Here is an 18824-nt window from a genome sequence, read left to right as displayed (position 1 = left end):
AAATGATTATTAAGCAGATCCCAACAGATGTTTGCTGAAAATCTTACAGCCAAGGCTATAATCAGGACTGTGATCAGGCATGCTGTGTTGTTTTGGGTTACTCTGTCTAGCATCCTGCGCCATCTCTCTCATGAGAGCGCACAGAGTCATAATAGTCATTTTCACTTCCCCCTTCCACATATGTGGATAGCTATAGGCGCTCAGAATGAATCCTAATGTTTTACACTTTTTCCATCATTACAGAGCTTCTTGCGCTATCCTCCCATATGCATACTCACACAAACATGTCATCTCTCCCTCTCTGTATTTTATCAAATAGAATAGCTATTTTATTTATAGTAAATTTATGCTTACATAAACTTCCCTCAGTTGCTAATGATAGTTCTTGTAGGAGCCTTGATGCAGAGGAGTTCCTAATGACAATTTAAATGCCACGGGATCTCTGACTTACAGCTCCTCTAGGCAATAGTAATATTGTTGACTACCTTCTTCCATTAATTTTCATGCATCTTAATCAGAGTTGGCAGTGGTAGAAAGGGTAAAAGTTTAAACTGCTTCTGCTCAGTCTATCTCATTGTTTCTTATTTGTGGATGTTTTTACACCATCTTGAAGTTGTGTTGGGAATAGGCACAGGCTCAAATATGAATGAATTTTCACAATGAGTTGCCATGCATGGCATGCTTTGTGTGTGCTCTTAGCCTGTGCAGTGCTGAAATTTGTTGACTTAAATAATTTTCTTCATAACTTTTAAAGGCATGGTAACATGGGGATGAGTTAAGGTGACAGTAAATACTCGTGCAGCAAAGAAACCTTAGACCCCTCATTCAGTTGAAAATATTTCTAGCAATAATAGCCAGGTCTGATAATAAGGTTTGGGAGGTGGATCTGTATAAACCCTGAAAATCATGGTTGGTTATTCAGACCTGTTGAAGCTTTTTTTGTTACTCATTTCTAAATACTGGTAATACAAGAAGAGAGGTCCATGGTCTAAGGCAACCCAGTCACCTAGTGAGTCAGAGATTAAATGGTACATAGAATGCCTCTCAGCTGGCTTCAGATGTGTTGGGAGAGCTGGGCTACCTGCAAGAAAAGAAGATTAAGAGAAAAAAAACAAGCTTGTGTTGTGGAGATCTGGAAAAGAAATCATGTGTTATCAGCAGGTGACAAGGAAGTAGGGCTCATTATAAACATGTTATAGATCAACCTTTTTGATGGAGGAGAGCTCCAGTTAAAAAGGATCTTGATCCCACTTTAAATCAGTCTCTTCAGTCTTAAGGCTTCGTACTTACCAAAGTCTTTGGTTCTCCCTCTTTTGGGTTCTCGACAGATATACTCTATACATCTTGCAGGCCTCCAGACATTGCTACATCAAACAGCAGCTAAGACTGATTAGCTGCCTGCTCCTGCTGAAGGGACGGCTGGCTCATGTAAGATCTGAAGGTGGCAGTCAGCTCTTGATTTCTTGAGAGGAAGTCCACCAAGATGGATTTCAGCCCAAGCTGAAAGAGGTGCTGAGTAACCAGGAGAGAAAGGCACCCTATCCAGTTTCTCAGTTCTCTACGAAGTTGAAAAGGAATTATGATTGTTACTAGAAGATTTAACAGAGAATTTCTGTGTAAGCATTACCAGATAGTCTGTATTCCTAAACTGCATAATTTCTCCTCTAGAAGAATACTGTTGACTCTGAAGTTAATTCTTGGGAAGGGGAAAAATTCAATTCTTCTTTATAAAGATGTGGTGAGTTGACCTTGGCCAGCTGCCAGACACCCACCCAGCTGCTCTCTCACTCCCCCTCCTCAACAGGACAGGGGGAGAAAATAAGATGAAAAAAAGCTCATGGGTGAAGATAAAGACAAGTCACTTACCAATTACCTTCATGGGCAAAACTCGACCTGGGAAAAATTATGATTCTATGACCAGGAAGTAGAGGCCTGAAGCCTCGACCTCGAACAAATTTTCTGTTAATGTCAATGGAGTTATTTTTGTGTAAGTATCCCATGATTTGAAGCTGAGGTGAAGATACATAGTGCAGGCATTAGCCTGGTAAGGAAAGACATTAATACCATCCCTGACAAGTAACAGAGAAATATATGAGATGAAAATAAAGTTCTTTTATATATATGTATGTGTGTATGCATGCATAGATATTCATAAACAGCACAAATCTAAGGTGCCGAGTTGGCTACAAGTAGGAAATGGCTGGCTTTCTTGGAGAGAGGTGAATTGAATTTTTATAGTTATATCCTGTGAAAAAATTCAGCAGAAATATGAGCTGTCAGGAAGCTAGATGCATGTAAATGTAACCTGAGTTTCTCTGTGAATACTTTATATTATTTACATTTATAAAAACTAGATCCCATTTAGACTAGATAATGCAGAAATGACTGCAGAGTCCTGTCTGCTGTAAGGTTGATGTCACTTTTGGTGTTGCCCTTTCTGGATGTCATGAATCTTTGAAGAGGTGTCTGACAGATAAGAATCTGGCTTTCAAAACTAGATTTTTAACCCCCAATCTTCATTTTTTTTCATTTCAAGCTTTTTTTTCTTATTGTTGCAATTTAACCTGTTGCTTAGTACCCAGCTGTTTCTTCCTTGGGAGTACTGTAGTATAAAATAAAGTTTCAGAGAGCCTGACTGAGTGAATCTTGACAAAGAGTCACTCTGCTATAAAATACAGTTTAATTTTGTTTTTTCATTCCAAATGGTGAAGCTGATTTACATATTGGTTAAGTAGAACATTTGAGTATGTTACTAAACTTTTTTTTTCAAGAACAGACCTAAATAAAACAAAAGAAAAAACTTATCATTCATTTCTCATTGTGATATACTGTTAAGCTTTGTAAAAGTAATTTTTTAAAATAGAATTGAAAGAAGAGCTAGTCTAATAATGAAAAATAATAAAATAATAATGTTATTATTCAAAAGATGCTAGCCAATGACATCTTTCTAACAGGGGATTTAAACAGATGTTCATAGAGACTTGTAGTAGTAATTAAATTGGACATATTCCCTAGTGAACAATATGCCAAGGTGAGCTTTGCATTCCCACTGCCAAAATGAACTCTTTAACATGTAGTATGTCTTGGATTCTGGTAAATGGGAAAATTCCCAAGATTTCACACATTTCTTGATAGACTCCATGGAATCCTAACACTTACCAAATGTTTTCCTTGTTGGCAGGTAGAGTGGATACAACAGCAGGTGGTTAAAAGAAGAATAAAGAGGGATTATAAACATGGTGGTACCCAATCCACTTATTTCAATGATCCCAAGTGGCCAAGCATGTGGTACATGGTAAGTACATAAAGGGTCATTGGTTCTGTTTCATGCTAGCATTTAGTTCTTTGCTATGATATTTTGAAAAGGGACAAAATAGTATGTTCCAAAAAAGCAAACTTTCTTTTCTATGTAACTAATGAAGGTTTGTAAACTCCTTATAAGTATTATAAAGAATTCCCAGTAGGCCCCACAATAAGAAACATTTATTAATGCATTCATTCATGAATGCTTCCTATTGCAAGATGCCTTGGGAATTACTTATTAGAGGATAAACTTTCAGCAATGAGAAGGGAAGGAACATAGCCGCAATATGTGAGAGCAGTGAACCCACTTGTTTTCAATGTGCCCAATTCACTTTCTCAGTCATCAGTATGACACAAATTTATCATGTCCTGAAACAGAAGAGCCACAAACAATGTCTGTTTAGTGTTATAAGTACACCCTTTTTAGTAATGAATAATTCAGTTGAAATAAATTGATTATTTGTGCTGCTTCCTGTCTGACATGAGTTCCGTGTTATTTGAGCAAACTTTTTTCCCTGATTATAGTCACAGTCAAAGCCTGGAGTGAAACTTCTTTATGCAAGAAGTTTTTAAAAATACCCTCATTTTGACTAGGAAGATGCAAATGAAATGTTCATGTATTTAGTTAAAGAAAGTTGGGAGCAACAAGTTAGGCAATTGACTCCAGCTCACATATCTGCATTTTGGCTATTAAAGATCTGTTCTCTTTCCCTACTGTTCTGTTGATGTAGTTCTAAGTCCTTATATCTTGTTTTATCACTAGGTCACCTATGTAGCTGAGAGCAGGGCATTCAGAAGGTTTATGACTTGATAGCTTGAATTGCTTCAGATAGATAGGGAGGAAAATATTCCTTTTTGGAAAAAATATGTAAAATAATTTTCTTGTAAGTAGACATTGTCTTTTCAGGCATTCTGCTAATTCCAGAGTGTTAGTTTACTATTTCATGTGAATAAACAAGATTGTCCTAACACAGCTTTAAAATGTTTTAAAGTTTTTATATTTAGTTCATTTTGGCTTGTAGTTTGTTGCTGCATACATTAAAAACAAAAAATGTCATAGGTTTGCAGTAATTTGCAACTAACAATAAACTCAGACATTCAGAAGTCCTTATCTTCAAGTATGTACCGTACAAGCATGTAATCAGTCAGCGAGTCTAGTAGCTTGGCTATTCAGTTTCCAGAATTCCTGTATTTTACTAAGTAATACCTTACTTTCAAAATTCCTCTTATATTTATTAATGGACTATACTACTGACTCTTTTCTTTTCCCATGGAAAAATGATCCCATCATAATTTTCAGAGCTACTGAAGATCTTTGAGGCAATAACTCTCCTCATACACTAGAAATCTATTTCATTTATGCTTCATTGCAGTACTGTACTGATGTGGCTAAGGGTGTTTTAGCTTTTATCCACAATGTAATAGATACCTTTGGCTATTGATCTGGTATAACCTCTAACAGGGCTGTAACTGTAGTTCAGATTTGTTGACACAAACCTTTTATTCAAAGACTTTGTCAAACAAAATCTCTGATTTCCTTCTGTTTTTCTTCCTTGTCTTTTTCTTCACAAGTATCACCCCTTGTAATTTTAACAGTCCTAGCTAGAAATGATACATTTTTGTTTGTGCGATATCCATGGCAAGAAGTTGTGAGGGGAATTCAGGCCTTCTCTCCCTTTTGGGTAATGAAAAAGGCTAAAAGCATCTCTCAAGACCTATTCTGTGAGCAAATTAAGAGTTCTTTTTTATCTCTATATTTTTCTCCATTGACTATAAACACATTCCTAGAAAGAGTAGAGAGATTAGGAATTTGCAACACTTTCAGCCAGAATCTGCAAGATATTTAGCACCTTACAGTTCTGTGGAAACTGAAGCAAATAGAGCTTCGAGAGACACGCATCACCTAAACAAGTATGCTTTTACTTTTTCATTACTGGAGTATTATCTATTGAGAAATTAATGCTTTTCATGCTTTCTGATACCTAGGAAAAGGCAATCTTAAAAAAAAAAAGCTTTATCATACCCTCTGATTTCTGAGGCATCTTGTTGCATTAGAGGGTAAAGAAGTTTGGCAGAAAATAAACCCCCTTGCGTTCCAGCTTATCCTCAGATGTCAGAGGGGCTGGGGGTGGCTAGGTTTAATTTCTGAGTGATGTCCAATTTGACGCTCTAAGTCCGGTTGCATTCAATATGCTGAACTATCACGATGACGGATGCACTAATAGCGTACTGCACTCTCAGCTTAGCCGCATTCAACACATGAGAATTACCAGACTTAGGGAGTTTGGTTGCATTAATGAACTATCATGACTAGATTAATGAGCAGTGCAGTTTATTAAAGCAACAGTACAGGTTCTTTTGGATTGCTGGTGATAAATACACTGTCTGCAAAGCACATGCAAATTATAATACAGTCGACTACAAGCACATTAAATTATGGAAAAACTCTATAGAGATTTCTAAGTTTCCCAGGGAAGCACTCGGTATAACCGAGGGTTCGAATCTTACCCAATAGGTGTCCCTATGGGGGGGAAGAGAGGTTCAGCCTGTTGACTGATCCCAGAAGTCAGCAATGTCCTCCCAACTTGTCTATGGTGGTGTCTTCCCTAGCATTCCTCCTCTCTTAAGCCCTTTTATATTTTCTTATTTTTAGGTGGAGCTTGAGTGACTCTAGTCATACATACCTTTATTATGATTGGTGTAAAATCTCCTCGCTTTACGTTTAAAGGTATATATTAGAGAAAATTCAGAGCGCATGCTCAGTGAGGGGTGGTTGCACCTTGGAGGCAGGTAGCTTTTGGGATGGAGGTGTGTTTTGGTATTATAATGAGATTATAATGAGCAAAGTTCACCCAGAGAACATGATTTAGCATGTCACTACTCCAGAACTGGGCACTTATGATATAAATCAGAAGTAAGGCCATAGCGTTGACAGAACCCCATTGTTTCACCTCCTTGCTTCAGTGCATTCAATGCAGGGACCTTCCATTCTTGTTCCAGTAGTTCCAGTTCCCTCTTCCTGCAGTGATATCACAGAGCCTGGCTGTGGTGTCTCCATTGCGCTCCACCCTCCATGTTGTTTCTCTTCGAGTCAGCATACCAAGCTCCCCTGGTGTTGCTAACATCTGAAGTTGCAGGTTATGTTGCTTAGGGAATTATTATGGAACAGATTTCATGTATATCCACTGCATTCCACCCTGGAGTTTTACCTTCCCTTAAGGGGGGGGGGGTGTCATATCGATAAGTCACCTCCAACAATCATTCCATACATCTGTGCTTAAGACTGAAATAGAATCTTTTTATAGATTAAGTAATACATGAAACTTCACATGAGAGTCACTTTTCAAATATTATTGAAAACTGACCTATAGAATTGGGCTTGCTCAGAATGAACTAATATAAAAAAAATAAAGTCAAAGAGAAAGCAAGTCCTTAGTTAATATCCCTTTTGAAACTTTGGGTCAGGAGAGAGCTAACAGTCCAGATTGTTGTCCCCAGGGCTCAACTATCTATGTTATATCTATTCTTCTCTTTCATTTGTGTTGGCAAAATATTCTGTTTCTCAATAACTGAATGAACTATATACAATCAGTTTGCATAACTGAAAGACGTCAAAGTCAAGTCTAAAATTGCATAATTTTGTTAAAGAGAATGTAGCTGCAAGAAATTGATTTAACCGTTGTTTATTTTTTAACAAACCATCACTAGACTACAAAGACACTAACCATGTCTTTGCAGTCAGTTCAGACAGGAACAAGTCTTTTTCAACACTCACCAAGGATAATCATCTCCACTACTGTTATCATCCTTTATACTACTACTAATAATCGCTAGTACTGACAGGCCTTTGTAATTTGGAGAAGAAGTTTCCGTAGTCCTTGGTCCTACCAGCTTCTTCCCACTCTGCTTTGCCTAGTTGTGGCTGAGCAGGAATTGAATATACAAAAGGATATTTCTGTGAGGATGAGAATTTACCAGAGAAGTAAGATGTTTTGAAATGTGAGGCTGTCTGGAGGGAGAGGCCCTGTTCTGTTAGAGCATCTAAGAGTAAATGTGATAGTTAAGTGTATAAGCTAAGTGTTTGCTTATTGCTGGATACCACTACATCAGCGAAAGAGGAAAAGTGTATCCAGAGGTTACTCTATATCTAGAGAAGGTATAGCACTGTCAGAGAGAAAGAGGGTAAAGCTAGAATTTCCATTGCAGTAAACCACTGGGGCAAGATGATATTCCTCTGAGAAACCACAGCATAGAATAACTGAGCTACCCACAAAAATAAATAATATATCCTTAAAAATGGTGCTATACTCAGAGAAGAAGCTAGCCAGTATCTCTAAAATGCATACTTGTGGTAATCTTAAAAATTTATATACCGGTGAACCTTACCTAAGAACCTAGGGAAATATCTGACATCATTATCATTAAGGTTATAAACCACAGCAGGAAATGGAACATGGGAAGTTGCCTCTCAGCTTCTCAAAAAAAACCATGAGCAAGAAAGTCAAATTCATAAGCTGCTTGGAATGGAGGAAAATAACTTATTACATAATTGTCATTGTCATTGCTAAATGCATGCCAAACATATATTAAACATAATTCAAAACTTCATAGAAGTAAAACTTTCATTTTCTTTTACATATATCTTAAGTCTACAGGGGTGTCAGCTCATCTTCCTTAAATCATTTTGAAATGTCTATTTTTGCTGTTGATTCCTCTAAATTCAGTCCTGCCTTTTTTGAACAGTGTTTTATTTTTTCTGAATCTCTTCCTCAACTTTTATTATTTTCTCTTCTCCATTTATTCCTCATGATTCTTTCTTTTTAGACATAAACCATGCTGTGGGAGAGTAGGTGGAAAACAAAATGTGTTTGGAAGAGTGCTAAATGCAGGCAATTTCAGAGTCTTGTTTGGAAGCACAAAGAAGGGCTTTTGTAAAGCTGCACTGTACCTCTCTATAGTCTGTTAGTTTTCTCTGAAAGACGTAACAATATAATGGATAACAGTCTATCAGAAAGTATACCTTATAGAGTCTTTTTAAAAGAAAAGCATATTAGGCAAATATAATGAACTTAGGCTGCTGAAAAAGTCAAATTTTCATACAAAAATCTCTGAAAAGATACTCTAATAGTGTCGTGGTTTAACCCCAGTCGGCAACTAAGCACCACACAGCCGCTCACTCACTTCCCCCACCAAGTGGGATGGGGGAGAGAATGGGGAAAAAAAAGTAAAACTTGTTGGCTGAGAAAAGAACAGTTTAATAAAAAAGAAAAGAAGAAAATAATAATGATAATAGCAACACTAAAAAAATGACAATAATAATAATGAAAGGATTGGAATATACAAGTGATGCGCAATGCAATGGCTCACCACTTGCTGACCGATGCCCAGTTAGTCCCTGAGCGGCCATCCCTCCCAGCCCCACTCCCCCCAGTTTATATACTAGACATGACGTCACATGATATGGAATACCCTGTTGGCCACTTTGGGTCAGCTGCCCGGGCTGTGTCCCCTCCCAACTTCTTGTGCCCCTCCAGCCTTATCGCTGCCTGGGCATGAGAAACTGAAAAATCCTTGACTTGAGACTAAACATTACTTAGCAACAACTGAAAACATAAGTGTTATCAACAATCCTCTCATACCTAACTCAAAACATAGCACTGTACCAGCCACTAGGAAGACAATTAACTCTATCCCAGCCGAAACCAGGACAGTATCCACCCCTTATTCTATACCATTTACATCATGCTCAGGTCCCATAATTTCAGTTACATCCTGGTTAATCATCATCACCTTTTCCATCCTTTGAGATATAGGTAGACAGAGAGATATATATATGTATACACACACAGAGATATCATACCTTTAGTTTATGGGCCATGTTTATGAAATGTTCGTTGAGTTCATTTAGTTCCTGACTCTGGGCTCCATCTGTCATACCAGTCTTTCTGGGCAGGAGGGATGGTGCAAAATCCTCTCAGTTGGCAGAGCAGGATCTGGGTTCAGTGCGGTGTGGTGAGCGGGTGACGTTGGACGCAGCAGGAGGATGGTGTGCACTGTTGGATTGTTGCATGCTGGAGTCAGTTCTGGTTCCATCACTACTGCGCTTTGCTCAGTTTTATCACACTTCATTCTTGCTTGATCTAAGTGATTCTTACTGTAGTACTATGGATATAGCATATAACAATTATAGTAATGATAACATACAGTAGCAGGGTTATATAGCAACTAATGTCATACAGTTTAATTCTGGCTATTTTTACCTAAAATCAAATCCCCTTGAGGCACACATCGGACTTCCCCATCTTTTCGCATCACCCACCAAGTGCACCCAGGCCCTTGAGCAAAAGCAATCCCACGAATGGGTTTGCCTTTGCCTGAGGCAGGAGTAAACCCAGACTGTCTTCCCTAACATATTTTTTGTGTGCACTACAGGGACTCTATCCACTTCTATGTGGGAGCAGCTCGGAACACCTGGCATTTGAATCAAGAGTGAATGTTAGAATTCATTGTGCTGCATGTTTGCCAAGCCTTTGAAGAACTAGTTTTAAAAGGTCAGGTCAGAGGATTGCCTGGTGTGTGCCTGGGAAGATGTGGCTGAAGACAGTCACGAGTATGTGTGTGGAACATGATTATCTTTAAGTGTTCTGAGGACTGGCAAACATCCCAGCCAAGCCAGATATGTGCTCCTGTTTTAGTAACATATAAGTACGCTGTAAGAGACAATAAAGAAGTCTTTTTGCCGTTGCTTCGGAACCATCTTGTTGTCATCCTGAGTGCCTTTTTCATCGCCACACTTCTACAGTACGTAAAAGTTCTGACTGGGCAGGGCCACCCCGATTGGCAGATCCTCTGGTGTTGACTAACCAGGTGGCTTTTGCTAAATGTGTATCCCAATGTTTGAAGGTTCCACCCCCCATTGCTTTCAATGAAGTCTTTAACAGTCCATTGTATCATTCGATTTTCCCAGAGGCTGGTGCATGATAGGGGATATGATACACCCACTCAATGCCATGCTCTTTGGCCCAGGTGCCTATGAGGTTGTTTCGGAAATGAGTCCCGTTGTCTGACTCGATTCTTTCTGGGGTGCCGTGTCGCCACAAGACCTGCTTTTCAAGGCCCAGGATGGTGTTCCGGGCGGTGGCATGGGGGACAGAATATGTTTCTAGCCATCCGGTGGTTGCTTCCACCATTGTAAGCACATGGCGCTTGCCTTGGCGGGTTTGTGGGAGTGTGATATAGTCAATCTGCCAGGCCTCCCCATATTTATATTTCAGCCATCGCCCTCCATACCACAGGGGTTTTAGCAGCTTGGCTTGCTTAATTGCAGCACATGTTTCACATTCATGGATAACTTGTGCGATAGTGTCCATGGTCAAGTCCACCCCTCGACCACAAGGCCATCTATATGTTGCATCTCTTCCCTGATGGCCTGAGGTATCATGGGCCCACTGAGCCATAAATAGCTCACCCTTATGTTGCCAGTCCAGGTCCACCTGGGCCACTTCAATCTTGGCAGCCTGATCCACCTGTTGGTTGTTTTGATGTTCTTCAGTGGCTTGACTCTTGGGTACATGAGCATCTACGTGATGTACTTTTCCAAGCAGATTCTCTAGCCGGGACGCAATATCTTGCCACAGTGCGGCAGCCCAGATGGGTTTACCTCTGCGCTGCCAGTTGCTCTGCTTCCATTGCTGTAGCCACCCCCACAGGGCATTTGCCACCATCCATGAGTCAGGATAGAGATAGAGCACTGGCCACTTCTCTCTTTCAGCAATGTCTAAGGCTAGCTGGATGGCTCTCACTTCTGCAAACTGACTCGATTCACCTTCCCCTTCAGCAGTTTCTGCGACTTGTCGTGTAGGACTCCATACAGCAGCCTTCCACCTCCGATGCTTTCCTACAATGCATCAGGACCCATCAGTGAACTGGGCATATTGCCTCTCATTTTCTGGCAGTTTATTATAACAGTGGGGCCTCTTCAGCACGCGTCACCTCCTCCTCTGGAGACATTTCAAAATCTTTGCCTTCTGGCCAGTCTGTGATCACTTCCACAATTCCTGGGCGAATGGGGTTTCCTATGCGAGCCCGTTGTGTGATCAGTGCGACCCACTTACTCCATGTGGCATCAGTTGCATGATGTGTAGAGGAGACCCTCCCTTTGAACATCCAGCCCAGCACTGGCAGTCGGGGTGCTAAGAGGAGCTGTGTTTCAGTACCAACCACTTCTGAGGCAGCTCGGAATCCTTCATATGCTGCCAATGTCTCTTTTTCAGTTGGAGTATAGCGAGCCTCGGATCCTCAGTATCCCCGACTCCAAAACCCCAGGGGTCGGCCTCGGGTATCTCCGGTGCTTTCTGCCAGAGGCTCCAGGTAGGGCCATTCTCTCCGGCTGCAGTATAGAGCACGTTTTTAACATCTTGTCCTGCCCAGACTGGCCCAAGGGTTGCTGCATGAACAATCTCCTGTTTATTTTGTTCAAAGGGTTTTTGTTGCTCAAGGTCCCATTTAAAATCATTCTTCTTCCGGGTCACTTGATAGAGAGGGCTTACAATCAGACTGTAATTTGGAATATGCATTCTCCAAAAACCCACAACACCTAAGAAGGCCTGTGTTTCCTTTTTATTAGTCGGTGGAGACATAGCTGCTATTTTGTTGATCACATCCATTGGGATCTGACGACGCCCATCTTGCCATTTTATTCCTAAAAACTGGATCTCCTGTGCAGGTCCCTTGACCTTACTTTCTTTTATGGCAAAACCAGCTTTCAGAAGGATTTGGATTATTTTCTTCCCCTTCTCAAAGACTTCTTCTGCTGTTTTGCCCCATACGATGATGTCATCTATGTATTGCAGGTGTTCCGGAGCTTCACCCTTTTCCAGTGCAGCCTGCATTAGTCCATGGCAAATGGTGGGGCTGTGTTTCCACCCCTGGGGCAGTCGATTGCAAGTGTACTGGACGCCCCTCCAAGTAAAAGCAAATTGTGGACGACACTGTGCTGCCAGAGGGATTGAGAAAAATGCATTAGCAATGTCACTTGTGGCATAGCACTTGGCTGCCTTTGACTCTAGTTCCTATTGAAGTTCTAGCATATCCGGAACAGCAGCACTCAGCGGTGGCGTAACTTCATTCAGGCCACGATAGTCAACTGTTAGTCTCCACTCCCCATTAGACTTTTGCACTGGCCATATGGGACTATTAAAGGGTGAGTGAGTCTTGCTGATCACTCCTTGGCTCTCCAGTTGACGAATCAACATGTGGATAGGAACCAGGGAGTCTCGGTTGGTGCGATATTGCCGCCGGTGCACTGTTGTGGTAGCAATGGCACTAGTTGTTCAACCCTCAGCACCCCCACAATCGAAGGGTCTTAAGAGAGACCAGGCAGGGTAGACAGCTGTTCAGTGCCCTCCATCTCCAAGGCAGGTATACCAAAAGCCCATCGATACCCCTTTGGTTCCTTTAAATACCCTCTCCTGAAATAGTCTATGCCAAGGATACACGGAGCCTCCGGACCAGTCACAATGGGGTGTTTCTGCCATTCATTCCCAGTTAGGCTTACTTCAGCCTCCAATACAGTTAACTCTTGGGATCCCCCTGTCACACCAGAGATACAGATGGGTTCTGCCCCTTTATAACTTGATGGCATTAGAGTGCACTGTGCGCCAGTGTCTACTAGAGCCTTATACTCCTGTGGGTCTAACGTGCCAGGCCATTGAATCCACACAGTCTAATAGACCCGGTTATCCCTTTCCTCCACCTGGATGGAGGCAGGGCCCCTCTAATTCTGGTCACAGTGTCCGTTACCCACTTCTTTTGAAGTTGACTCAAAAGCCCCTTGAAGAAGATGAGAAATAACATCAGCCCTTCTACTCTGTTTGGAAACTGGAGCGGCATTTTTCCTGTTAGAATCCCCTTTTGTGGTGGTTTTTCCTAACAACTCACGTACCCGTGCATTTAGGACCGAGGTAGGTTTTCCATCCTATTTCCTCATGTCCTCTCCATGGTCAGATAGGGAGAACCACAGGGCACCTCATGGTGTGTACCTTCTATATTCTGTCTCTTGGGCAGAGGAGCGCTCACTCCTAATAGCTGAGACAGTGGTCCTTACAGGTGGGGAGTGGGACATATCCTCTTTGATTTGCTGGACATCCTGGGACAGCTTCTCCACAGCCACAATGCAGGCTTGTAGGGAGGAGGAGAGATTTTTCTTCGTATTGCCGGAGTTGGTGAGCCACTTCATCCACTGTCGGTGCCTCTTCGTCTTTCCAGGTCATTATTGCCAGTGAGTTGGCATAGGACGATGGTGCGCTCCGTACAAACTTTTACCACATGGGTCATGTGCATTGGACTTCGTCTGGATCTTTGGGTAATTGTGGGTTGTCCGGGTCATAATAAATTGTCTCTAGCACAGCTAATTCCCTCAGGTACTGGATACTTCTCTCCATGGTGGTCCACTTGCTTTATTGACATACAATATCATCCTTAAAAGGGTACCTTTCTTTCACACTTGACAGGAGTTGCCTCCAGAGGCTGATGGCTTGTGTCCCTTTTCCAATTGCCTTGTCAATGCCACCTTCCCTGGCAAGCGATCCCAGCTGCTTGGCTTCCCTACCTTCTAATTCCAGGCTACTAGCCCCACTATCCCAGCATCGGAGAAGCCAGGTGATAATGTGCTCACCTATATGACAGCTGCAATCTTTTCACATATCCCGCAGCTCACTCAAGGATAGGGATCAGGTAATTACCTCTGGTTCTTCCTCTTCCTCCTGTTCCTGTGATGACCCTGGCTCATCTTCCTCCTTTGCTAAGTGGGCTGATTTTTTAGTATATTTCTTCTTCTGTGTGGGGCAACTGATACTAATGCGGGGATTGGAGTGGCCACAGTGCCTGTCACCTTGTTGTTAGATCCAGAGACTTTCTCTTCCCTTTTAGGATACTGAGTAGTGTTAAACAGGGTTCAATAGGCATGGGACAGGCCCCAGCACATTGCAGTCAGTTGTGTCTCCCTGGAATTGTCGGGGTGATGACAGCATACTTTTTCTAAATGTTCTGCTAGTTTTTCAGGATTCTGCTCTTGTTCAAGGGTGAAGTTCCAAAACACTGGAGGTGTTTTAGAACACCGCCCTAGGCATTTTCCCATCCTACCCCACACACCCTGCCACTCATAATTATCCAGCCTCAGGGCAGACCTCTGGGTGATCTTCTTAAATAGTTGTTTAACCTTAAACAAGACCTGAACCACATTCAGGAACATGCTAGCTCCTAGCAATAGGACCATTCTGGTCTCAATATCCCAAGGGTATTCAAATTTTCCAAAATTCTCAAACGCCATTGTAATTAGATTGGGGAAGAAAGGTGTCTCACCCATAGATTGGCTCTCCAAGGAGGAAGGGTGAATGGTGTAATTATTAATAGTTTCCCACAGATGGCTCCCGAAGTATAGAGGTGACAACAGTGCTGAGTGCAAATACCGGATTACTCCCACGACCGATAATTTTCTCATACCATAAGCCAGTATTGCACAATACATCAAAGTGAAAACCTTAATCCACCTCCCACAGATGATAAGCAGCAGCACAGGGACTACATACAGCAAGCGAGGTGATACATAACAGAACTCTAAAAACAAGCACCACAACTCTAAGAACTCATAAATCAACATAGTGAGCAGTGACTATTAGACCAATATAATAAATGCTTGTTAGAAAATCATTTTAACAAGCTCTGGTCAGGTTTGTTGTTATCTCAACCCTTCGTGCCCCACGTTGGGTGCCAAAATGTACTGTTGTGGTTTAACCCCAGCTGGCAACTAAGCACCATGCAGCCACTCACTCACTTCCCCCCCCACCCAGTGGGATGGGGGAGAAAATTGGGAAAAGAAGTAAAACTTGTGGGTTGAGATAGGAACGGTTTAATAGAACAGAAAAGAAGAAACTAATAATGATAATGATAACACTAATACAATGGCAATAGTAATAATAAAAGGATGGGAATATACAAGTGATGCACAATGCAATTGCTCACCACCCACTGATCGACGGTGTTTCACAAATTGAGCATTCGGTGATGGAGTTCAGTATTCTTTATTGCAGCGCTGGAAGCACGGGGGATCGCTCCTCCAAACGTGCTTAACCACGAGCTTAACTGTATGGGTTAAATACATGCCTTACATACATATTCACTAGATTTCCGAGAAATGTTATGCATAGTCATTAGTTATCCGAAAAGCTATTAGCATATGTAAATGTCCTTTACGCAAGCGCACTGGAGGTCTCTGGTGGTCGTCCGGAGTCCTCTGGTGGTCGTCCATAGTCTTCCTCACTTGTCCGCTGTTTGACCCTTGTTGTATGAGTTTGCGCAGTACGCTCCTCTTCTGGGCCTCACAAACAACTTCTCTGCTTATCTCCTAACTTTAGCTCAGACATCACAAAAGACAGAACATCTCCCCTTATCACACGGATACCTCCACAAACAAGACATATCATTACATACACAGGCTTATGCCCTTGGCTTGTCTACGTAAATCAACTTATGAAGACAATTGTTAATCTTCTAACAAATTCCGAAGTCCTTTATCTGACAATACACTGAGTCAAAGCATACGTTCTATTTCTGCATCTACTAGGCCTAGTGTCAGCCTCTGCATCAATTCCCCCCTTTTCTTTATGCTTAGGCGGATTCTTCCGCCTGTCACAGATTTTCATCTTCTTTGAAAGATTCAAAGTATTTCCCTGTTTCTAATTGGTGTCTTATTTTGTTTCGTTTCCAATCTTCATAGCTTTTTACAGTATTTTGACAGTGCCACATAAAGCATTTTATCATGATACAGATCAATATTCCCAATGCCAAAAGGACAATGATCATAACAAAAATTTGCTTTAACCAACCAAAATTAGGTAACCATGATGTTAATTTGTTCCACATCTCTTCAAACCCCCATGTTAGGTCATCTCTCGTTACCTCGTGTAAAACTGCAGTTTGTTTCTTAATCTCTTCCAGGTCTGTAGAAATTCTTCCACTTTGATCTATATACATACAACAACTAGCATTAACGATCGTACATACTCCACCTTGGGAGGCCAACAACATATCTAATGCCATTCTATTTTGTAACACGACCTGAGACAAGGCTAGATACCTCTAGTTGTAGTGCTTTTATCGCATCTATTGTCCGATTTTCGATGTTCTCTATTACTGCTGATATATTGACAATGGCTTTTTCCAGTTCACTTACTCCCAACCATGGAAGGAACCACCGGGCAAAACTATGGAAGGCAGTGGGCCTTCTTACTAAAGGATTTTCAATATCTCGTTTAGCCCTTAGGAGAGGTGTTCCTTTTAGTGGGGAATTATGTATAGTTATATTTGGAATCACTGCTCCCAAGGTACATGTTCCCATCCAATCTCCTAGGTAACACTTTCCGAGCAGTGTCGTTGCATAGCCAGTACCACCCTCTCCCTTCCGGCACTGGCCATGCTGTAGTATTAACAGAGATTGAAGTCCCAATGTCTATTGTCTTATTACAAACGGTATGATTCCCCACATATGTTCCACCAATACAGTCAATCTTCCCTTGTCCCTTAGGGGGATTACATCTCCGTATGCATGTACAGTTAAGGTTCCAGTGTCTCAGGGCTAGTTATTTCTAACTTCCAGATCTCATCATTGTTAGTATTCCACGAAGTATTTTCCCAAAGACTCGCCCAGGAATGATCCTTTGGTACCGGAATACCAATTAAAGGGAGTCCTTTTCCTCCGTATTCCTGGTAAGTGAGTACATACCCAACAATCAGTTTTGTTCAGAATCCTAGAGATATTCTGGGTTAAAGCGAAATGTGTATTTGAGTGCCATCGAGCTCCATTTGAGCCAAGTAATGCCTCCATTACCATCATGATTTGGAGAACCGCAGAGTTGTGGGCCCTGTAGGGACGACCGTCCATGGTTTCTCAGGTGCTTTCTTCACTCTCGAATAGTGAATCCAGGCAGGCTGTTCTTTGATCCTGATAGCAGTGAAAGTCGTCAGTAAGACTTGATAAGGTCCTTCCCACTTCTCCTCCAAGGGTTGTCCTGAAAAAGTCTTTATATACACATAATCACCTGGTTTAAAGGAATGAATCAGTTGATCTAATCCTCTAGCTCTAGCTCCTAAAACTTGCTTGTTTATTTTCTCTAGCTGCTTTTGGAGGGAGATCATATAATTATATATATATCCCGTACCTTGCTGGGTTATGTCCTCCCCTGTAAAATGAAACAAGTACGGTCTTCCATACAGTATTTCAAAGGGACTTAAATTGTCCTTTGTTTTTGGTTTCACCCTCACTCTAAGCAGTGCCAAGGGGAGAGATTGGGGCCACATTAAGTTAGTCTCCTGACTGATTTTTGCTATTTGTTGTTTGATCAAATGATTCATTTTTTTCACTTGCCCACTTGCCTGAGGTCTATATGGGGTATGCAATTGCCAATCTATTTTTAGGATCGTACTTACTTGTTGTACTATTTTGGCACAAAAATGAGAACCCCGATCAGAGGATATCGTGGCAGGAATTCCAAAACGAGGAATAATTTCATTCAATAATATTTTAGTTACTTCTCTTGCTTTGTTCGTTCGGCAAGGGAAGGCTTCTGGCCAGCCGGAAAAGGTGTCAGTCATGACTAATAGATATCGATACCCCCCTTTTCTAGGGAGCTCTGAAAAATCAATTTGCCACTGTTGTCCTGGATAATTTCCTCTGCCGATCGTTCCCAATTTTACTTTGTTGGTCACATTGGGGTTATTACGTAGGCAAGTTTCACATTGTTGGGACACCTGTTTCACTATAGTATATAAATTTCGCCCTATCAGTTTCTGATTTAAGCTCTTATACAAGGCATCTGACCCCCAATGTGTTTTATTATGTTCAATTAAAACTGTGGGCCATAATAAGTTAGATGGTATTATGACCCAACCATCTGCTATATGGACCCACCCATTCTCTGCCATTTTACCTTTTAAATCTTCAATTAACTTCAAATCTTCCTTTGAGTAGTTTGGTTTCTGATTTGTACTTACATTTTGGATTTTACCATCTGGTATTAAGGATAAAACCTTTTCTCCTGATTTCGCCACTCTCCTGGCTTCATAATCAGCCAGACGATTTCCAATTTCCGAGTCAGTATTTCCTTTCTGATGTCCTCGGCAATGTATAATGGCCACTCTCTCCGGTTGTTGTACAGCCTCTAATAGTCTTAGGATTTCTTCAGCGTGTTTTACTTGTTTTCCTTGGGCAGTCAGTAGTCCTCGCTCTTTCCAAATGGCCCCATGAGCATGTACTACACCAAACGCATATTTAGAGTCCGTCCAGATGTTTATCCTCTTCCCTTTTGCTAGCTCTAATGCCCGAGTTAGAGCAATTATTTCTGCTTTTTGGGCCGAAGTTCCCGGGGGTAACGGTTGTGATTCAATTACCTGTTGAGTTGTTGTGATGGCATACCCAGCCTTACGTTGTCCTTGTTGCAGTAAACTGCTCCCGTCTGTATACCAGG

The 18824-nt window shown here is 41.5% G+C and overlaps 1 protein-coding gene across 1 annotated transcript in view; it reads left to right on the top strand.

Moving 5' to 3' along the window:
• The window catches only part of LOC121232763 (proprotein convertase subtilisin/kexin type 5-like), a 306293-nt gene that overhangs the window by 81925 nt on the left and 205544 nt on the right, over positions 1 to 18824 (top strand). Inside the window, exon 3 of the mRNA XM_041121183.1 lies at positions 3182 to 3295. Coding sequence (XP_040977117.1) covers positions 3182 to 3295 — 114 coding nt within the window. The remainder of the gene's footprint in view (positions 1 to 3181; positions 3296 to 18824) is intronic.

Source organism: Aquila chrysaetos, chromosome W, assembly GCF_900496995.4.
Source record: "Aquila chrysaetos chrysaetos chromosome W, bAquChr1.4, whole genome shotgun sequence".
Lineage (NCBI taxonomy): Eukaryota > Metazoa > Chordata > Aves > Accipitriformes > Accipitridae > Aquila > Aquila chrysaetos.
This window is presented reverse-complemented; position numbering and strand designations above follow the sequence as displayed.